The sequence below is a fragment of the Dunckerocampus dactyliophorus genome, chromosome 2, assembly GCF_027744805.1.
Source record: "Dunckerocampus dactyliophorus isolate RoL2022-P2 chromosome 2, RoL_Ddac_1.1, whole genome shotgun sequence".
NCBI lineage: Eukaryota > Metazoa > Chordata > Actinopteri > Syngnathiformes > Syngnathidae > Dunckerocampus > Dunckerocampus dactyliophorus.
In genome coordinates, this window is record NC_072820.1 from 29,563,656 (window position 1) to 29,580,530 (window position 16,875).

At 41.3% G+C, this 16,875-nt stretch overlaps 1 protein-coding gene across 2 annotated transcripts in view; it reads right to left on the reverse strand.

The window, feature by feature from the left end:
• The window catches only part of dock1 (dedicator of cytokinesis 1), a 233,058-nt gene that overhangs the window by 190,909 nt on the left and 25,274 nt on the right, over positions 1-16,875 (reverse strand). The window contains exons 2-12 of one of the 2 annotated variants that reach the window (XM_054800773.1): positions 15,326-15,409; positions 15,226-15,266; positions 15,057-15,112; positions 9,451-9,547; positions 9,224-9,372; positions 9,013-9,148; positions 8,779-8,936; positions 8,619-8,700; positions 5,571-5,706; positions 2,948-3,020; positions 1,117-1,256 (exon numbers count right to left, since the gene is read on the reverse strand). In XM_054800773.1, the coding sequence (XP_054656748.1) occupies positions 1,117-1,256; positions 2,948-3,020; positions 5,571-5,706; positions 8,619-8,700; positions 8,779-8,936; positions 9,013-9,148; positions 9,224-9,372; positions 9,451-9,547; positions 15,057-15,112; positions 15,226-15,266; positions 15,326-15,409 (1,152 nt within the window). The remainder of the gene's footprint in view (positions 1-1,116; positions 1,257-2,947; positions 3,021-5,570; positions 5,707-8,618; positions 8,701-8,778; positions 8,937-9,012; positions 9,149-9,223; positions 9,373-9,450; positions 9,548-15,056; positions 15,113-15,225; positions 15,267-15,325; positions 15,410-16,875) is intronic. The other variant, XM_054800780.1, reaches the window with a different exon arrangement.

Sequence of the window (16,875 nt, forward strand, 5' to 3'; positions counted from 1 at the left end):
TGGCCTAGAGGTTAGCGTGTTGGCCACATAGTCAGGAGATCTGGAAGATCTGGGTTCGAATCGCCATTGGACATCTCTGTATGGAGTTTGCATGTTCTCCCCGTTTGTGCGTGGGTTTTCTCCGGGTACTCTAAAATGCAGCCCTCCCCTCACTGCAAGACATTTATAAAGCTAGAGTCCTGCGAAGAACACACAACCTCATCAAGGACAGCACAAATCCACAACACTCATTATTCACACTCCTACCGTCAGGCAGACGCTACAGGAGTTTGAAGTCCAGGACCACAAGGCTGGCAAACAGCTTTTACCCACAGGCCATCAGGCTTCTCAACGAAGCACTCACACACGCCACACACGCCGCACGCAACACACGCACACACTCATAACTCTATTTATTTATTTATTTATTCATTCATTGCTATTCATGTCTTTTCTGTTCTTGTTGCTTAATTTCTTGGTATTAACGTTTCTTATGTTCTTATTCATTTTCTTGTGTTTTCTTTCTTTTTTGGGAGAATGAACAGAACAAGAATTTCATTGCATAGCAGAACTACCTGTTTTACTGTGCATATGACAAACTCTTGACTCTTGAATCGGCAACTCAAAATTATCCGTAGGTGTGAATGTGAAAGGTTATATATACTATATATACTGTATATATATATATATATACTGTATATATATATATATATATATATATATATACTGTATATATATATATATATATATATATATATATATATATATATATATATATATATATATATATATATATATATATATATATATATATATATATATACACTGTATATATACTGTATATATACAGTATATATACAGTATATATATACAGTATATATATTACCAGTCCAGCGTGTACCCCGCCTCCCGCCCAAAGTCAGCTGGGATAGGCTCCAGCATACCCCCGTGACCATAATGACGATTAAGTGGCATGGAAAATGAACAAATAAAGAATAAATTTTATTTTTAGAACATACCCAGAGCCAACAAAAGACAAGCTGCGGGCTCAAAATGGCCCCCGGGCTGCACTTTGAACTCCCCTACTCTACCTGTATAAGCATACAGGCAATACAATAAATGGCTCCTGAACAGTACCTTGGCCCTTGTGATTGACCTCTTTGGCCGTGATGACCTTGTTGATGACTGTCTGCAGGAAGTCGTTCTCGCCCGCTACCCTGGGTGAAAAACGGGAGATGTTCAGCTGCTTGTGGAGAACGGCGTCGTCCAACAGCAGCCTGCAGTGTGCACACACACACAAAAACGGGCAAACGACGAGGAGGAAGAGATGAAGGAGGAAGAGATACAGACAGGTGACGGTCGTGATGAAAAAGGTCGGAGGGGAAGGAAAGACACGACCGAGGGGTGATGCAAGTACAGCGACACACAAAAAGTTGTTCATTAGGCAGGGACGGATGACGGAAGACACACGCACAAAAGACATTATAGTTTAGGAAGTGAGGCCCAGTTGGCAGCTACAGCGCTAAGTATCAAAACTAACACTGTCATCATGTTTCACTGGCAGATGTGATGTTTCGTGAGCTAGGAGAAAAACATGTGCAGTCGTGATGTAATGGGACAAAGAGGATGGCAAATTGGAGGATCTGCACCATGTTGACACACAGTGTCAGACAAAATAAATCTGTTAGTTACATCAAATTTGCAGAAGTCTTGGGACACATATTTAACAGAGATGCAAGATCCTGTATGGGCTGCAATACTACATGTTTGTTTACAATACTTGGGAAAGAAGTCTAATGACGTCACCATGTGAATAAAGGTCTGATAATTTCCTTATTTTCACTTTTCTTAATTTTATGAATCCTTCTATGAATCCTCGGTAAATTTGCTTAAAAAACGACTGAATATTTAAAAGTCTTTATTTTCAGTCTTTATCAACCAAATGCTTTCATAGTTAGAGAACAGAAAATCTGTTTACAACCTTCTATATACAGATTTTAACATTAAACATGAAATAAATGGCAAATGGTCTTTCACTTGTATAGCGCTTTTCCAGCTCCAAGGCACTCAAAGCGCTTTGACACTGCTAGCATATTTACCTACTGATGACGCAGCATCAGATGATGATCGCAGATGGTGCCCAAGAACACTTCGACACCATCACGGGAGGACGGAGGATCGAACCCGCAACCACTCTACCACCTGAGCCATGCCGCCCCTATAACACCCCTATATGGTATAACTGCTGTTGTACTATGCACATGACAATAAAACTCTCTTGAATCTTGAATCTCTTGAATCTATAGTCCCCTTTACACTCTTATTACTCAATATAGTAGACATAAGAGAAAACTGTTATAACTGTTATTGTATTCTATTATAATTGCCACTTGTTCAATACTTTCACTTCAACAAGCTAAAATTTCTCTTTATGTCAGTCAACATTCTCAATATAAACAAACTAAACCAAAATTTGGTCTCACTTGGGACGCATTTCCAAGATATAAAAATGTTCCAAAAAAAGCACATGACTTGAAAGTGAGAAAGCAAACATGCAATATTAAGTTGCAGAACAGCTTTTCACCACTTAAATCAATGCACAAACCATCTGTGGACGTGATGAGCCACTTGTCTAATTTCCATGATTTTTGCAGCCAGGATGAAACTGTTAACTCGAGGTCACCTGCCAGCCTGACCGGCAGAACGTGGAGCGCTTGTAATTATGCAGAAAATCACGTTAAGTAAAAGGTCACTCTTGCCGTCCTACGAGAATGGCAGCAGTTAATGAGATTGCCTTAATTGAGTCAGCGGGGGACACACAAGCGTAACAGTCTTGGGGCCCTCGCTAATCTGGTGTCAAGGACTTGTGAGGGAACGCCACGTCCGCATCTCTGGCATCCGGAACATAGTTAAATAGTGGAAATAAATGTAAGGGGGCGGGGACGTTATGTTGCAGTTGTGGACTTACGGCTGGAACGGGATAAAGTGCTGCTTGTCCTCGTCGTCCATTTTGCCCGTGATGATGTCAGTGACATCCATTACTGCAGGGTGGGGGAAACAAGGAGAGCATTGTGATAACATTGTCAGGGCCCTCGAACAGTGCACTGGTACAAATAACTATCTGTGTGGGAGTGAGGGGGTCATGGGAGACAACATGAGCACACTTTCCAGGTGTGCCACAGTCTTGGAAAAGTGATCTGCACAACTGAGGCTAAAACCTGCAAATTAAATACCCAAATTACTGTATTTCCTTATGTAGCGGAGAAGGGCATTTATTTACTCAAGTGCAGAGAGTAGAAGGCATTTTAAACTTGCAGGGGCATCAAACTCGTTTTCACATGGCAGTTATGGTTTCCCTAACAGTGCCACCTGTAACTGTGAAACCATATAAATGTTTCACATATATAAATAAATCGCCTCATAATATTAATACACATCTGATTATTTGCTTACATTATTTATTTACATACTTAAATTGAAATCACAATTCCAGGTGCCAACCAGAAATATAGTATACATGAATCAATACTGAAATATCAAAACTTCCATTATTAGCTCTATATGCTCTAAAATCAATTCTCAAATTAAAATCAATACTTTTGCTACTTTTGAGGTAATGCTTGCCTGAAATGTTTGTCTGTTGAAAGGATGACCGATCATGAACGGAGCTGTGTGTGAATTCTTACAGAAGTTCTTAATAATTCATCATTTATTTTAATGGTTTTATTATTTTACTCATTTTCTTTTTTATTGTTGAAAATGCCATTTCCACATATTTTATATGATTCTGTCCTGTTTTTCTCTGTTGTTGTATATTAGCTTGGCTATATTGTAAATCACCCCGCTACCTCAATATGATTCAGAGTTTCAAATAAATAAATAAATAAATAAATAAATAAATAAATAAATAAATAACTTAAATTATTAAATTATTTGGGTTTTTTTTATTAATAATGTATTTAGATTAATAATGTATTGAATACAAGCATTAATTGTCTTTCTTTCTTGATACTATAATATGAAATACATTACTTTTTAAAACACAGTAAGACACAATAGGTCAATTTCCACAAAGTAACCATATCAGATCTGTATCGCCGAAACCAGCCCGAATTTTGTGCAGTATGGGTTCGGAAACAAAATCAGTGGTATCACTAGTATAAAACTATTGCATAATTCATTTTAAATGGGATTTGACAACAAATAAAAACAAGCTCCAATTGCATTTTCTGTCTGTCTGTCCCTTAGCAGCTCCTTCAGCAGCAGACTGTTACACCCACGGTGTAAGAAGGAGAGGTTCCGCAGGTCCTTCATACCGACCGCTATCAGGCTCTACAACACCTGCACCACCTGAACCATGTTGTAGTGCTTTACTTTACTGTTCTCTTTACTTGTCTTGCTTGCTTGCTGCTGTAACAAGTAAATTTCCCCGCTGTGGGATCAATAAAGTACATACAATACAATACAATACAACAATAAATTGACAGAATAAATACATTCAGAAAAAAAGATGGAGGGTCTTTTTTTAATGTATTATTTTTGTGGAATTCGGACCTGGAATTTGATTCTGGTCCGTAACAATTCTTGATTCCGATGCTTTTAAAAGGCAGGATTATAAAATTATTTGCATGGTTTAAATGAAGGCGCTAACCAGAGTTGTTTTTGGATGAAATGTCTGAACTTCTCAATTAATTGTTGATCGATGTGAACTTTTATTTTAATCAAATTTACTATTTCTTATAGGGATATTTTCAACAAATATATACAGTAAATATCAAACCATTCAACTTGAATAGAAATGTTAAGTTTCTTTTTACAGTAGTATACTTTCACAAAAGAGGTTTACTTTTGAAAAGTAGAAGTGTTTGCTGCCTCAGTGTTGGTGTAAGCTATTTTTGGTGACACCCTTACTTTGTTAACAAATTACATAGCCCTAGCTCCCATCCTATATTTGCACCAAACTTCCACGTCAGCTAGCATCCTGAAACCCTTGATTATTACATTGGCATGAGACAGACGTCATTTATTGTTTGACTTCCCTGACTCTGATTGCTTAGAGAAAATCCGAATTTTCTTAGGTTTTTCCCAAGGATTTCTTTGCAGTTTTACCTTCAGCTTTACCGATGCCACGACTCTTCAGCAGACAGTATGTTGTGGTCATGACATGGACCACACACAGGGCAATGTGAGTCATAGCAAAGTAAATTACAGCCACCAAGTGGGGCCAGAGTCCATTTGAGGTGTGGGGTTTATTTATCCAAGTGCTCAGTGATTGGGGCACTTTGATTATGACAACAGAGGCCACGATTTGAGGAACACTGTGTTTTCCATTCTTTTGCAGGGTGGCAGTGATCATGACGATAATGCCTCAAGATAAGCTGCTGTCATTCACCTTCCTGCCAGGAGACTGAGTTAGAAAGCCGCAGGCACGATGCCAAGCTAATTAGTTTACAAAACGACTGGCCACTAGCCAACATGAAAATCAGCCAACTAATGTTTTCGACAGGATTCCTCTAAATTACAGCTGCAGCTTTGAACTGCTAGGGTATAGATGATATATGTCACTGCTGAGTCTGTGCGGTGGGTCTCACCTGCCACTCCAAATGGTCTCCTCAGCCCCGACGTCAGCTTCTTTGTGTTATTGTCTCGCAGCTCCATGCGGCCCACTCGCACGATCTGACACACGAAACTGATCTTCTCTCGCTTCAGGTCTTCACTGCCTAAATCCTGAGGAAGAGAGTGAAGTCAGCAATTAGGCCTGGGAGGGCAACAGGTTATACTGTACCTGTCAACATTGGCATTATAAAAGAAGGGATATGTTTCAGAAAAATAAGGGAAAATGAGAGAAAATAAGTGAAATTCTGATCTTCCATAAGAATTCCTGACCTGTCCCAAGCTAGACGAGCCTGCACAATGTACATGCCCATCACTTCTCTTTGAACAGTTCCTTATATGTTAAAGTAAAAAGAAGTTATATATTTAAAAAAAAGAACGAAAAAAATACATTTACGTGTGGACAAGAGGCCAAAACGCATAGAAAATATGAATATGCAGTCATTCCTCATTTATCGCAGTTAAGTGGTAACAGAACGGCCGCGAAAAGTGAATTTTCGCAGAGTAGGATTCAATACTTTTGTATTTGGGGTATTGAGAAACCTTTTTATTACCTTCTAAATATGGTTCTTACCAGGGATGTCCGGTATTGGCATTTTTGCCGATAACGGATATGCCGATATTGTCCCACTTTCAATTTCCGATATCGGTATCAGCCAATACCGATGTGTACAACATGACATATCTCCTGTGGTGGAATTAACACACATCTGTTGTGAAGCTAATGGATACAGCATCAGCAATGAGCTTCTCAGCATGGCCGTAAACAACATTGTACAACATCTGAGAAATACTTGCCATTAGGCTTAGGCTGTGACATTTGTTTTAAAAGTCAACAGAGTATGTACATTTTTTGATCATCAAAAAATCCAGGGAAGAAAATCAAGTGTCATGATTTTCATGTAGGCCAAGCACGCTCAGTTTTCATTGGGGTGGCCAAAGTGAGACCATTACTCACATAGGGGTGGCAATAAGTTGATACCTGAAACGTCTAGATGGCCACCACGTAGCTCTGCCACTGGGCAGCAGAATGCTGTATCGGTTTCTACGTCACACTACAAATTGCATGTACACCGTAATTCTGTGCCAAAATGAAAATATTCTGTGTATATATATATATATATATATATATATATATATATATATACTGTATATATCAGATTTTAATGAAATTTCATCTGCAGATAGATATTTCAGTGAATTTATATCCTACTTACCTTTTATCTTGTCCTGAAGGTCCGATCCATGAGTTTTAAAGGCTTAAAGTTGGACTTAACGTTCAAAGCCGTGGTATGACTAGAGGTGGCCCAACACTCAGTGTAAATACGATGCAAAATTGAATAGGAAAAGTAATCTACCTAACAAACATGTGTATGAATGAAAATACACCCAATATCATGTGAAAAAACAACATTTCCACAAACTTCCCCACGGACTCTCCTAATCGAGCGCAAACACACAACATCAGATTCTATCATCGCTTACTTCCGGGAATTGTGACATTCCTACTGAGGATAGGCGGCATATCTACAAAATGGATGGATGGAGCAAAGTAGTTTGCTACTAGCCACCCATGTTTGTTTACACGCTTGAGAGGCGGTTTGATGTGGTCATCTTTTGCACGCCGGCCCATTATTGCAGAGCTGCTGGAAATGTGAATTTCTCTTGAAAAGTAATAAAGTATCTATCTATCTATCTATCGATCTATGTATGTATGTAGTGGAATTAACACTGCTGCCACGAGTGGCAGCCTTTCAACAGCTCTGTTTGTTTATTCAAGCACATTTTTACGTGCCATGAGAGCGATGTCCGGCATCAGTCTGATTCCCTGTCTACCCACTGATATTGAGGGGGCCACGCCAGAGATAACATAAAAATCGAGAGGTTAGCGAGCAAGTGGAGATTCAAGCTTTCGGTACCTTCTGTTATCATGGGAAACGTGAATTCACTACCGAGCAAGATCCACGAGCCGGCAAGAAAGTCAAAACCTTCAAATTAGTGTTTCACTGAATGGCTAAGCGCTAGCGTCCCAGAGGCTAACATGAGGAGCTATCCGACTTCAGTACAGTCAGAGCGGCCGGGAACATAAGAGTCTGTGGAAAGCGCAAAGGAAGTGGGTTTGCATTGCATGTGAACAAACTGTGGTGTCATCCTGGCCATTTGAACATTAAAATGCCCATCTTTAGTGGTTAGTTAAGTGTTCAATCAATCAGTCAATACTAAGTCTGAAGTAAAGGAGGTGTTAGCCACACCGCTGTATAAGCCGCAGGGTTCAAAGCTTAAGAAAAAAGTAGTGCCTTATACACCAGAATTTACGGTAATAATAGAAAATAAGCCATCATAGACATAAATGAGTTAACAGACTCACACTTTAGCAATGGCAGCGTATTTCCTCGTTTCATCAGCGTAACGTTACTGACACCTTTGTAGAGGACTACTCTACTGCCGCTGTTAGTGGTTAAGGAGAGACTCAAGATGCACTTCAATCGCTTTATATACTTGTACAAGCAGAGAACACATGCAGTGAACATTTACATAGGAGCTGCTGTCAGACACTCTCTACACTGCTAAGCTGCTGCTAGCACTCCGCTAACAGTCAACTCTAGCTAGCTAAAATCACAGACGTCACTTCCCAGTCCCTGCTTCTTAAAGGCGCACACAAGCCACAGATACTGCATTATACTTCTTGTCATGTCTTTTGAATGCCTTACATTTGTATTTTCATTCATTTAGCCCTATTTTATGCTTGAAATGCTTAATTTACGCCATGAATATGTACAATTTGCTGAAATGAGCATTTTTTTTTTTTTACTAATACCAGACCATGTTCAACCATGAAACGGTGCTAATTAATGAATTAATTTCATAAAAAAAAATGTAAAACACGATAAGAGTGAGGGCGCGATGTTCAAACCGCCATGTAGCGAGGGACGACTGTATGTGTATTTGTGTGAACATGGCCTGAGTAAGACCATTTCAAGTCGAGGCTGTGCAAACAAGATGGCTGAATATAAACACACACTCACAGTGAAGACAGCTCGCAGGTTGTGAAGCTGGTCGATGTCTTTCACCAGACCCGAGCTGGACCATTTTACCAGGTAGTTCTCACTGTAAGCAAGAAAAAAAAAAGCATGACAAAGTATTTTAACTGCGAATAAAAAAACAGGCTTGCAAAAGTGCCCTCACCTGATGAATTTGCACTCCACCGGGTCGTAGAGCGACATGAGGACTTCCGCGTCCTCTCCGATCTTGCACACCACGTTCTTTAGTGTCACGAAGAGGGCGAACGCCGGCGTGGACGCAAACTTGGCCTGCCTGTTCAAATCGATGTTCTGCTTCTGAGACTGTAGGAAGGAAAGAGTACAAAAGGTCACAGGAACACAGAGACTGACCTTCATCCTCTGGATGCTCCATCTTTACCTTTTCCTCTTGAATCCTGTCCTCGATTTGTTTGGAGGCCGTCTCATGTGCTCGGAACAGGCTGACAGTGCTGGTGAGTTCAGGGTCCAGAATGTTCCCATCCTTGTCCCGAACTACCAGGTCAAGATCCAAGTACCTGGAACCAAAATATCTGAAATGCAGATTTCCTTTCTTTATGTTAATGCTGCTCAAAACAGTCAAAAATCCTCACTTGTTGCCGTAGTCGATCTTGGACGTGACTTTCTGCTTTAGCTCGGAGAGTTCATCCTGCGGCAGTGTGCCAGAGAGGATTTGGGAGCGCCATTCAATGAGGTCGTAGATCATGTCCCGGACCGAGTTGAACATCTCGCGTTTGTCACCCTGAAACAGAGCGACAGACGTGTTTGCTAACTATAATGCTTTTCACACTGCCGATGTTCTCCTCTATACTGTACTCACCACATAAAGGTCTCTCCATATTGAGGCCCACTCTCGCAGTGTGGTGGTGACCTCCTGAACCAGAGGCAGCTCAGTGGGGATGACTGTCTCCTTTTGCCTGCGGCAACAATACACCAAATAAGACAAAGTGCAGGAGTCAGCGTCCTCTTACACTGGCCTTTTTCGTGTAGATACCGAGAGGAAAAAGCTTTGGATTGCATAAAAGATGGTGCTGTTTTTGTTGCTACAGCAGTTACATACAGTTGACACTGTCAGTTAAAAGGACACTTAAAATTGTTACTCATCTGGCAGCTTCATTAGGTATCATATGCCATTAAAAAGCAATGGAAATGAAAAAATGAGTATGCGTTAGGGCCCGGGCAATTATACCCATTAGAGAATTGATGTCCATCCATCCATATATTTTGTTCCACTTATCCGGGTCCAGGTCGTGGAGGACGCAGTCTTAGTAGGGAAACCCAGACTTCCCGGTCTCCGGCCACCTCTTACAGTTCCGCCGGGAGGACAACAAGGCGTTCCCAGGCCAGCTGTGAGACAATACCCCCCCAGTGTGTCTTAGGTCTGCTCTGGGGCCTCCTTCCGGCTGGGCATTTCAGGAACACCTCGCCAGGTCGACAGGTAAATTGACAGCTTTGCCTTCCAGCTCATCCCTCTCTTGACCACCACGGTACGGTACAGCGACCACATTACTGCAGACGCTGCGCCGATCCGCCTGTCAACCTCACGCTCCAACCTTCCTTCACTCGTGAACAAGACCCAGAGATACTTGAACTCCTCCAAATGGGAAAGGACCTCATTCCCAACCCGGAGGGTGCAATCCACCCTTTTCTGACTGAGAACCATAACCTCGGATTTGGAGGTGCTGAGTCTCAACCCAGGCGCTTCACACTCAGCTGCAAACCACCCCAGTCAACGCTGAAGGGCAAAGCCCGATGAGGTCATCAGGACATCAGGACTCTGCCAGACGTTCCCTGCACACCCTGACTACACGTTTGGGTCTCCAAGGTCTGTCCGGCATCATCCCCCGCCATCTAATCCTTTCATCTAAACATTTTATTTAATTTTTTTTAAACATAATTGATGTTTACTAAAAAAAAAAAAAAAAGTTGTACTTTTTGCACTATAGCGTAGCTCTGTTAGATTGTCAGGGCATTGAATAGGGATGTAAATCTCCTTGTGTTAGACGATTTGATGTGTATCGACCGTAATTTCCGCGGTATAAGCCGCTACTTTTTCCCTCAACTTTGAACCCTCCGACTTATACAGTGATGCGGCTAATTTATGACCATGTTCTAATCTTGTGACATCTCCTTTACTTCAGAACTACTACTAATCGTTTAAATACTGTGCCGCTCGCGAGACAGTGAGGAAACAGTAGCTGTTTCCTTGGCAGGAGCCAGTCACGAACTACAAGGGAACTCACGACAAGCTAATCAACCCAGTGGAAACCCCAGGATGTCATTACTCAATATGGCAGTATGACTCAAGGCTGAAATCATCAAAGAGCAACTTAACACTCAAAAGGTATATAAAAAATAAACAAGACAAGTACCAGTATGAATTTAAAATAAAAACCAACTGTTTTAACTTCTTCCGATAATGCATTTCTTACCAGGAGAGCAGTTCATTGGCCATGGCTGCCGGTGCGCTGAAATGATTCATTCAGCTGCTCTGTCCACCAGAGGGAGCTCATTACCCCCTCATGCATGAGCCCCTTGCTCAATCTTGTTGAGAGTTTTCACATAGCTCATGATTGGCTCCTATCAAATAAAAAACAGCCTGGTCCTCACGGAGTTGTGCACGTCACATTATGCCATTTTATGACGTGGGCATGAGGCTTATAGTCCAGTGCGGCTTATATGTATACAAATCTGTTTTTCCTCTCTAAATTTAGCGGGTGCTGCGTAAACATTACAAACTGGAAATTACTATAGCTACACAGGTTACGATACGATTCAAAAACGATACATTTTAAGAACAGAACAATTCAATATGATTCGATAGTGTACAAACGATTCTGTTCGATTTGATTCGATTCAGTAGGATTCAACGGTTACATTGTTGATGTAGACATTAATACTACATTATAAAATAAAGAAGCCAATTCTATAAAGTGCCATTCTTACAGTATTTTGTATGTGTAAAATGCAGGGGTCCCCAACCACCAGGCCGCGGGAAACTTTCAGGCGCAATGATAATAAAAAAAAAATAAATAAATAAATAAATAAATAAATAAACACTTGAAAAATACAAAAAATATTGGTAAATAGATACATAACATTAGATGTAATTGGATATAAATTTTGGAAATATGGGCCATGACTTTATGACATGTCCACACAAATACGGATATTTTCAAAAAGGCACATCTGCCCCTTTCCAGTGTCAAAAATATCCTTATCCACACAGCAATGCTTTAAAACTATTTGTATCCACACGAATACGCATGCAGAGGCTGTCATGCACATGCCAAAGTAAAGGGGTGCTGCAGCAATGGACTGTTGAAGGGATGGTTTGGATTTTTTGACATGAACTTGTATGACATCCCCATCAGCATTGTGGTCCATTAACGTCGACTTACCCCCCACTTGGTCTCCTAAGTCCAGTTCTGGTCGGATTTTGGTGATGAAAAACGCAGTTCCATTTAGTTGCTGGGGACATTTCGGCAAAGACTTTGGCTTCTCCAAACAATACGTGTTCAAAAGAGTGACACATTTGCGTCACAAAAATGCCTTCTAAAAAAAATATCAGACCTCACAAAACGCTCGGCATTATATATTCCTGCACGCTGTATTCCTGCACACTGTCGCATGTGCATTCGGGATGAATGCACATGGGATGATGGGATGAATACCACTCTTCCTCTGAAACGGAGCGCCGCGGCCATCTTCTTAATGTATGTGTTCCACAACGGAAGAAAATTAGAGTGTCTTCATCCCATACACATAAATGCACAGGCGACAGTGCGTAGTGATACGGCGAGAGACATATACGCATGTAACAGCAAGTGTTTTGTGAGGTCAAATTTTTTTTGAGATGGCATTTTTGTGATGCAAATGTATTACTCTTTTGAACGCATATTGTTTTGAGAAGCCAAACTCTCTACTTAAATGTTCACATTTCCGTAAATGTGCCAAAACAAACATTGCAATGTACGGAAGAAGCTATGTGTGGACTGCTAGCAAAGTAGCCTTACTTTTCAGTAGTTGATTACATTTGTCTGCAAAATATATTGAACATAAAAGTGAAAATTGATGAAACATGTTCTTTATTATTATCACTACAATGCTATAAAGTGTATATCATTTTATCGAACCAGAAAGAACTCCATCAGCTGTGGCGCTATCATTGCTGAAATAATTGTGTGTCTGGCAAATTGTCCTTGTTTAATAATAACTACACAACAGTAGTTATGCAGAATAAGGTGGCATATATAACAGGGAAGCTTTCAATGTGCGAAGCAGCTCAGTCAAACGCAATCACAAACTTCTTGACATGCTAACATTCCATGCCATTCTCCCAAAATAGCGACATGCTTGTGAAAGTTGTCCCACCAGCTAGAGGTCCGATCGGGTCTTGTCCCAAATTGATAGATAGACTGATACTTTATTAATCTCTAAGAGAAATTCACAAAGTTTTTTGGCAGGGGTGTCATAACCGTAGCAAGCAAAACAGCCGCAACGTCCTCCAAAGCCCACAACGGTGCCTTTGTTCGTCAACGTAAAGTGAAAATAGGTGTATGTTTACTCTGTGTTTAAACACAAAAAGTCATTTCAGCATGGTTGAAAGCAGCAATGTTATGCGTGCCATTGTACACATTCAATTAGAACTAATGTGGAAATAACACATGATTGCACATAGCACATAACTGTTACATCATCTGTCAGCAACAAGTCAAAAGCTTTGTCTTCGCCATCCACACTAATATGCTGAAGTCAGAGTTTTGAAAAAGTCTTCACCCTGGCCGAAGTATTCCAAAAGCTCTGTTCTTAAATACAAAAACCTCTGTATGCGTTTGGATGAGAGGCCAAAAGAATAAGCGCAAACAACAGTCAGGACCCGTCCCCCCCACCCGAAGGCGGAGGGAAACTACCCTCTCGTTCACCGGGTTAAACTCCAACGTACAGCGCCGATGCGCAACAAGAATTGCCACCCCTGCCCGTCGCCTCTAACTGCCAGCAACGCCAGAGTGAAATAAAGTCCAGCCTCTCTTGTGAGGACTGGTTCCAGAGCCCTTGCTGTGCGTTGAGGTGAGTCCAACTATATCTCGCCGGAATATCTCCACCTCGCGCACCAGCTCAGGCTCCTTCCCCACCAGAGAGGTGACATTCCACATACCAGCTTTTGCAACCAAGGATCAGATCCCCAAGGTCTCCGCTTTCGGCTGCCACCCAACTCACTCAGCACCCAACCCCTTTGGCCCTCCCATAAGTGGTGAGCTCATTGGAGGGGGGGACCCATGTGGTCTCTTCGGACTACGACAGGCCAGGCCCCGTGGGTAGGGCCCTATGATTTCGGATGGACGGAATTGGCCAATAAAAACGAAATTTACTGTTAAATGCAGAATCTTGCGGAAATTGACATTAATGAATGAAATGAAAATGAATGAAAGAAATGCTGTCATCGTGAGGAGAAGGAATGTGGGGAAGTATTTCCCCACCGGACAGCTCAATTGTGAAGGAATCTCATTACAAACACTAAACCGGAAATAAAAATTTTAAAAAATGTTGGACCGTGGAAAAGCGTGCTAATGTGTGTGTCAGTCAATCTTCAATCTAATATTCTCTATACAGACAGCTTAGTGCTGGACTAATGAAGTGTTGATTCGTAACTGGCTTGGTTATAACACACTAGCGAGGAGTCTCATGTGCTATGTGCTCTGCTGTAGTGTGCAACAATAAATCCAAAGGGTCGTCTATGATTGCAGCATCTACGAATCTTAGAATAATAAGGGTTTTGCCACATTGCTAGTCAAACACCAATCCTGTCACTCGCTTTCAGCTCTGTGCAGGGTGCATGGAGTTGTCAGTGGCTATCACTGCCAGTAAAACGTATCATACTCATCACAATATCCGTGAATGTTATTGTGTTATTGTTGTGAATATGTCACTTTCTTCACGTGCATTCATGGCTGTGTTTGTTTGAACCTGTTTGCCAGAAAGTGTTCTCAACATGAATTGCTAGCTAAACATGGATCTCTGTCACTCGTCTTTCTAGACTATCTTGTAGGGTTCTATGATTTCCGCGTTAACAGAATTGCGGACGGGACAGCGGAATTGGCCAATAAAATTTACCGTTAAACACGGAATTTCACGGAAAGTGTCATCGCGAGGAGAAGGAATGTTCGTGTGGGGAAGTACTATTCCGACAGACCACTCAATTGTGGTGGAATCTCATCACAAACAGTAACCCGCCCCATCCTGAACTTTGCATCTAGTCTTTTTATTACTGTATTTTTCTATTACCGTATTTTATTATTTTTTTTACTACAGATAGACAGACAACTTTGAAACCATCGTCGCAACCTGTTGTCTGTCATTGGAATTGTAGCGATACATCCCATTTGCTGCTTTGACATAGACACCATTCATAGTCAACATACTGACCCGCTGCCCTCAACTGTGGCCTCCTTCAGGTGGATATAACAGGCTGGAAAGATGCCCTGCAAGAGGGGGAAAAAAAGCAGTAACTGCAGACATGTTTGAGTTTCACCAGGTTAGAACTCGACCGTGACCACCTGATAACAAAGGTGAATAGTGTTAACCCTGTACTCACCTTCCTGGATTTCCTCCTCAGCCTATGCCCTCTGTACCAATCTAAAGGGAGAAGACATATTACAAGGCGTGTATAACAAAATAAAAACAGAGGTGCTTACGTTCATATGTCTCCAGTATGTGCACTGTGTCTCCAATCTGCAGTGACAGCTCCTCCTCTGCCCGGGCATCATAGTTGTAGATTGCTGAAAAAGACCACAAAAAAGGGGGGGAGTATTACAAGGAGGAGGAGACGTCAAGCGCCGTCGTAACACTGTTTGTACACCACGTGTTTACAATGTCCAACCAAGGCAAGCACTGATTGTATAATCATCGACATATTTCTACCATGTGGTGGGAAAAACCCAAACACCAAAGGCGGTGGGAAATAAATGGTCCAATAAAATTCTCACTGGCGCCGGCTGTTCTCTGGTGAAAGGTGATCATCATGTTAGAGCTCAACCGGCCGTGACGGATACCCTTTATAACAACAGCCGACACGAGATGCACGCGCGGGCGACAAGTCAGGCGCTAGTGTTAACAAGCTCAGTGTAATCATGACATTCATTTACATGCGAGCCTAGATGTTCTCCTCTCAGAAACCATTCATCTTCTGCTTTGTCGTTGGACACAGAGTTGAAGTTGTCATGGAGGTCAATTATCTGGAAGTAGTGTGCCTCTGCTGGACGGAGTAGCACTAAATGTAGACTTAGCTACGTACATGTCCATTTTTACATACTGTAAATTAACGGCTCCATTCAATATATACACCCGTGATCAAACTTTTAAGACCAGTAGAAAAATACAATAACTTACATTTTGCACTGTTCTAAGTTCTAAGTTCTGAGGTTCTAAGTAGAGCTTCAAAATGCAGAAAGACGAAATGTGAGTGAGACATTTTTTTTGAGTAAGCAATTTATTGCAAACAAGCATTAAAGTGAAATGAGCTATTGATTAGCTGATCAAACATTTAAGACCACAGCATTTAAATGCCAAAATCTTGCCAGAAATGTGGATTCAATGTCATTTAGTGTCAGATATTCACACTGCCATGATCACTTGATGGCAAAGGCAAAAAAGCTTTCTCTCTTTGACCGCAAGGCTTCTCGCAGGGCGCCATTGCAGCTGAGGCTGGATGCAGTAAGACAGTCATTTGAAACTTCTAATTTATCTTATTATGTATTGTGTAAAACTAAGACATGAATAACATCTAATTAAAAGCCCAAAATGAATGCCGACCAACCATCCACCAGTTCAAGTTCCAGGTTCAAGTTTTTCCAGAGAGATGATTACATGGCTGTTTGACGTGTGTGGTAAAAGGCAGTGTGCTAGCATGAATTAACTTGAGACAAATGTACACATTAGTACTCAATAAGTCATCAAAACTTACCTTTATGCATTCCCACATAGTATCAGCATTTGACACCAAATATGAGGTGAAAGAAAAATGGTAAAAATACAGTAGTAGTCTATCTGTGCGGCATGAGATAAAGTTAGCACACCCACAATAGACATGCGTTCAGTGAGACGGATGTAACAGAGAGAATCTGGCCACTTTTCAAAATAAAACATAAAAAAAAAAAAAAAATAATGGAATTATTTTTTCTTTCTGTGCGGCCCGGTACCAAATGACCCACGGCCCGGTACCGGGCCGCGGCCCGGGTTTGGGGAC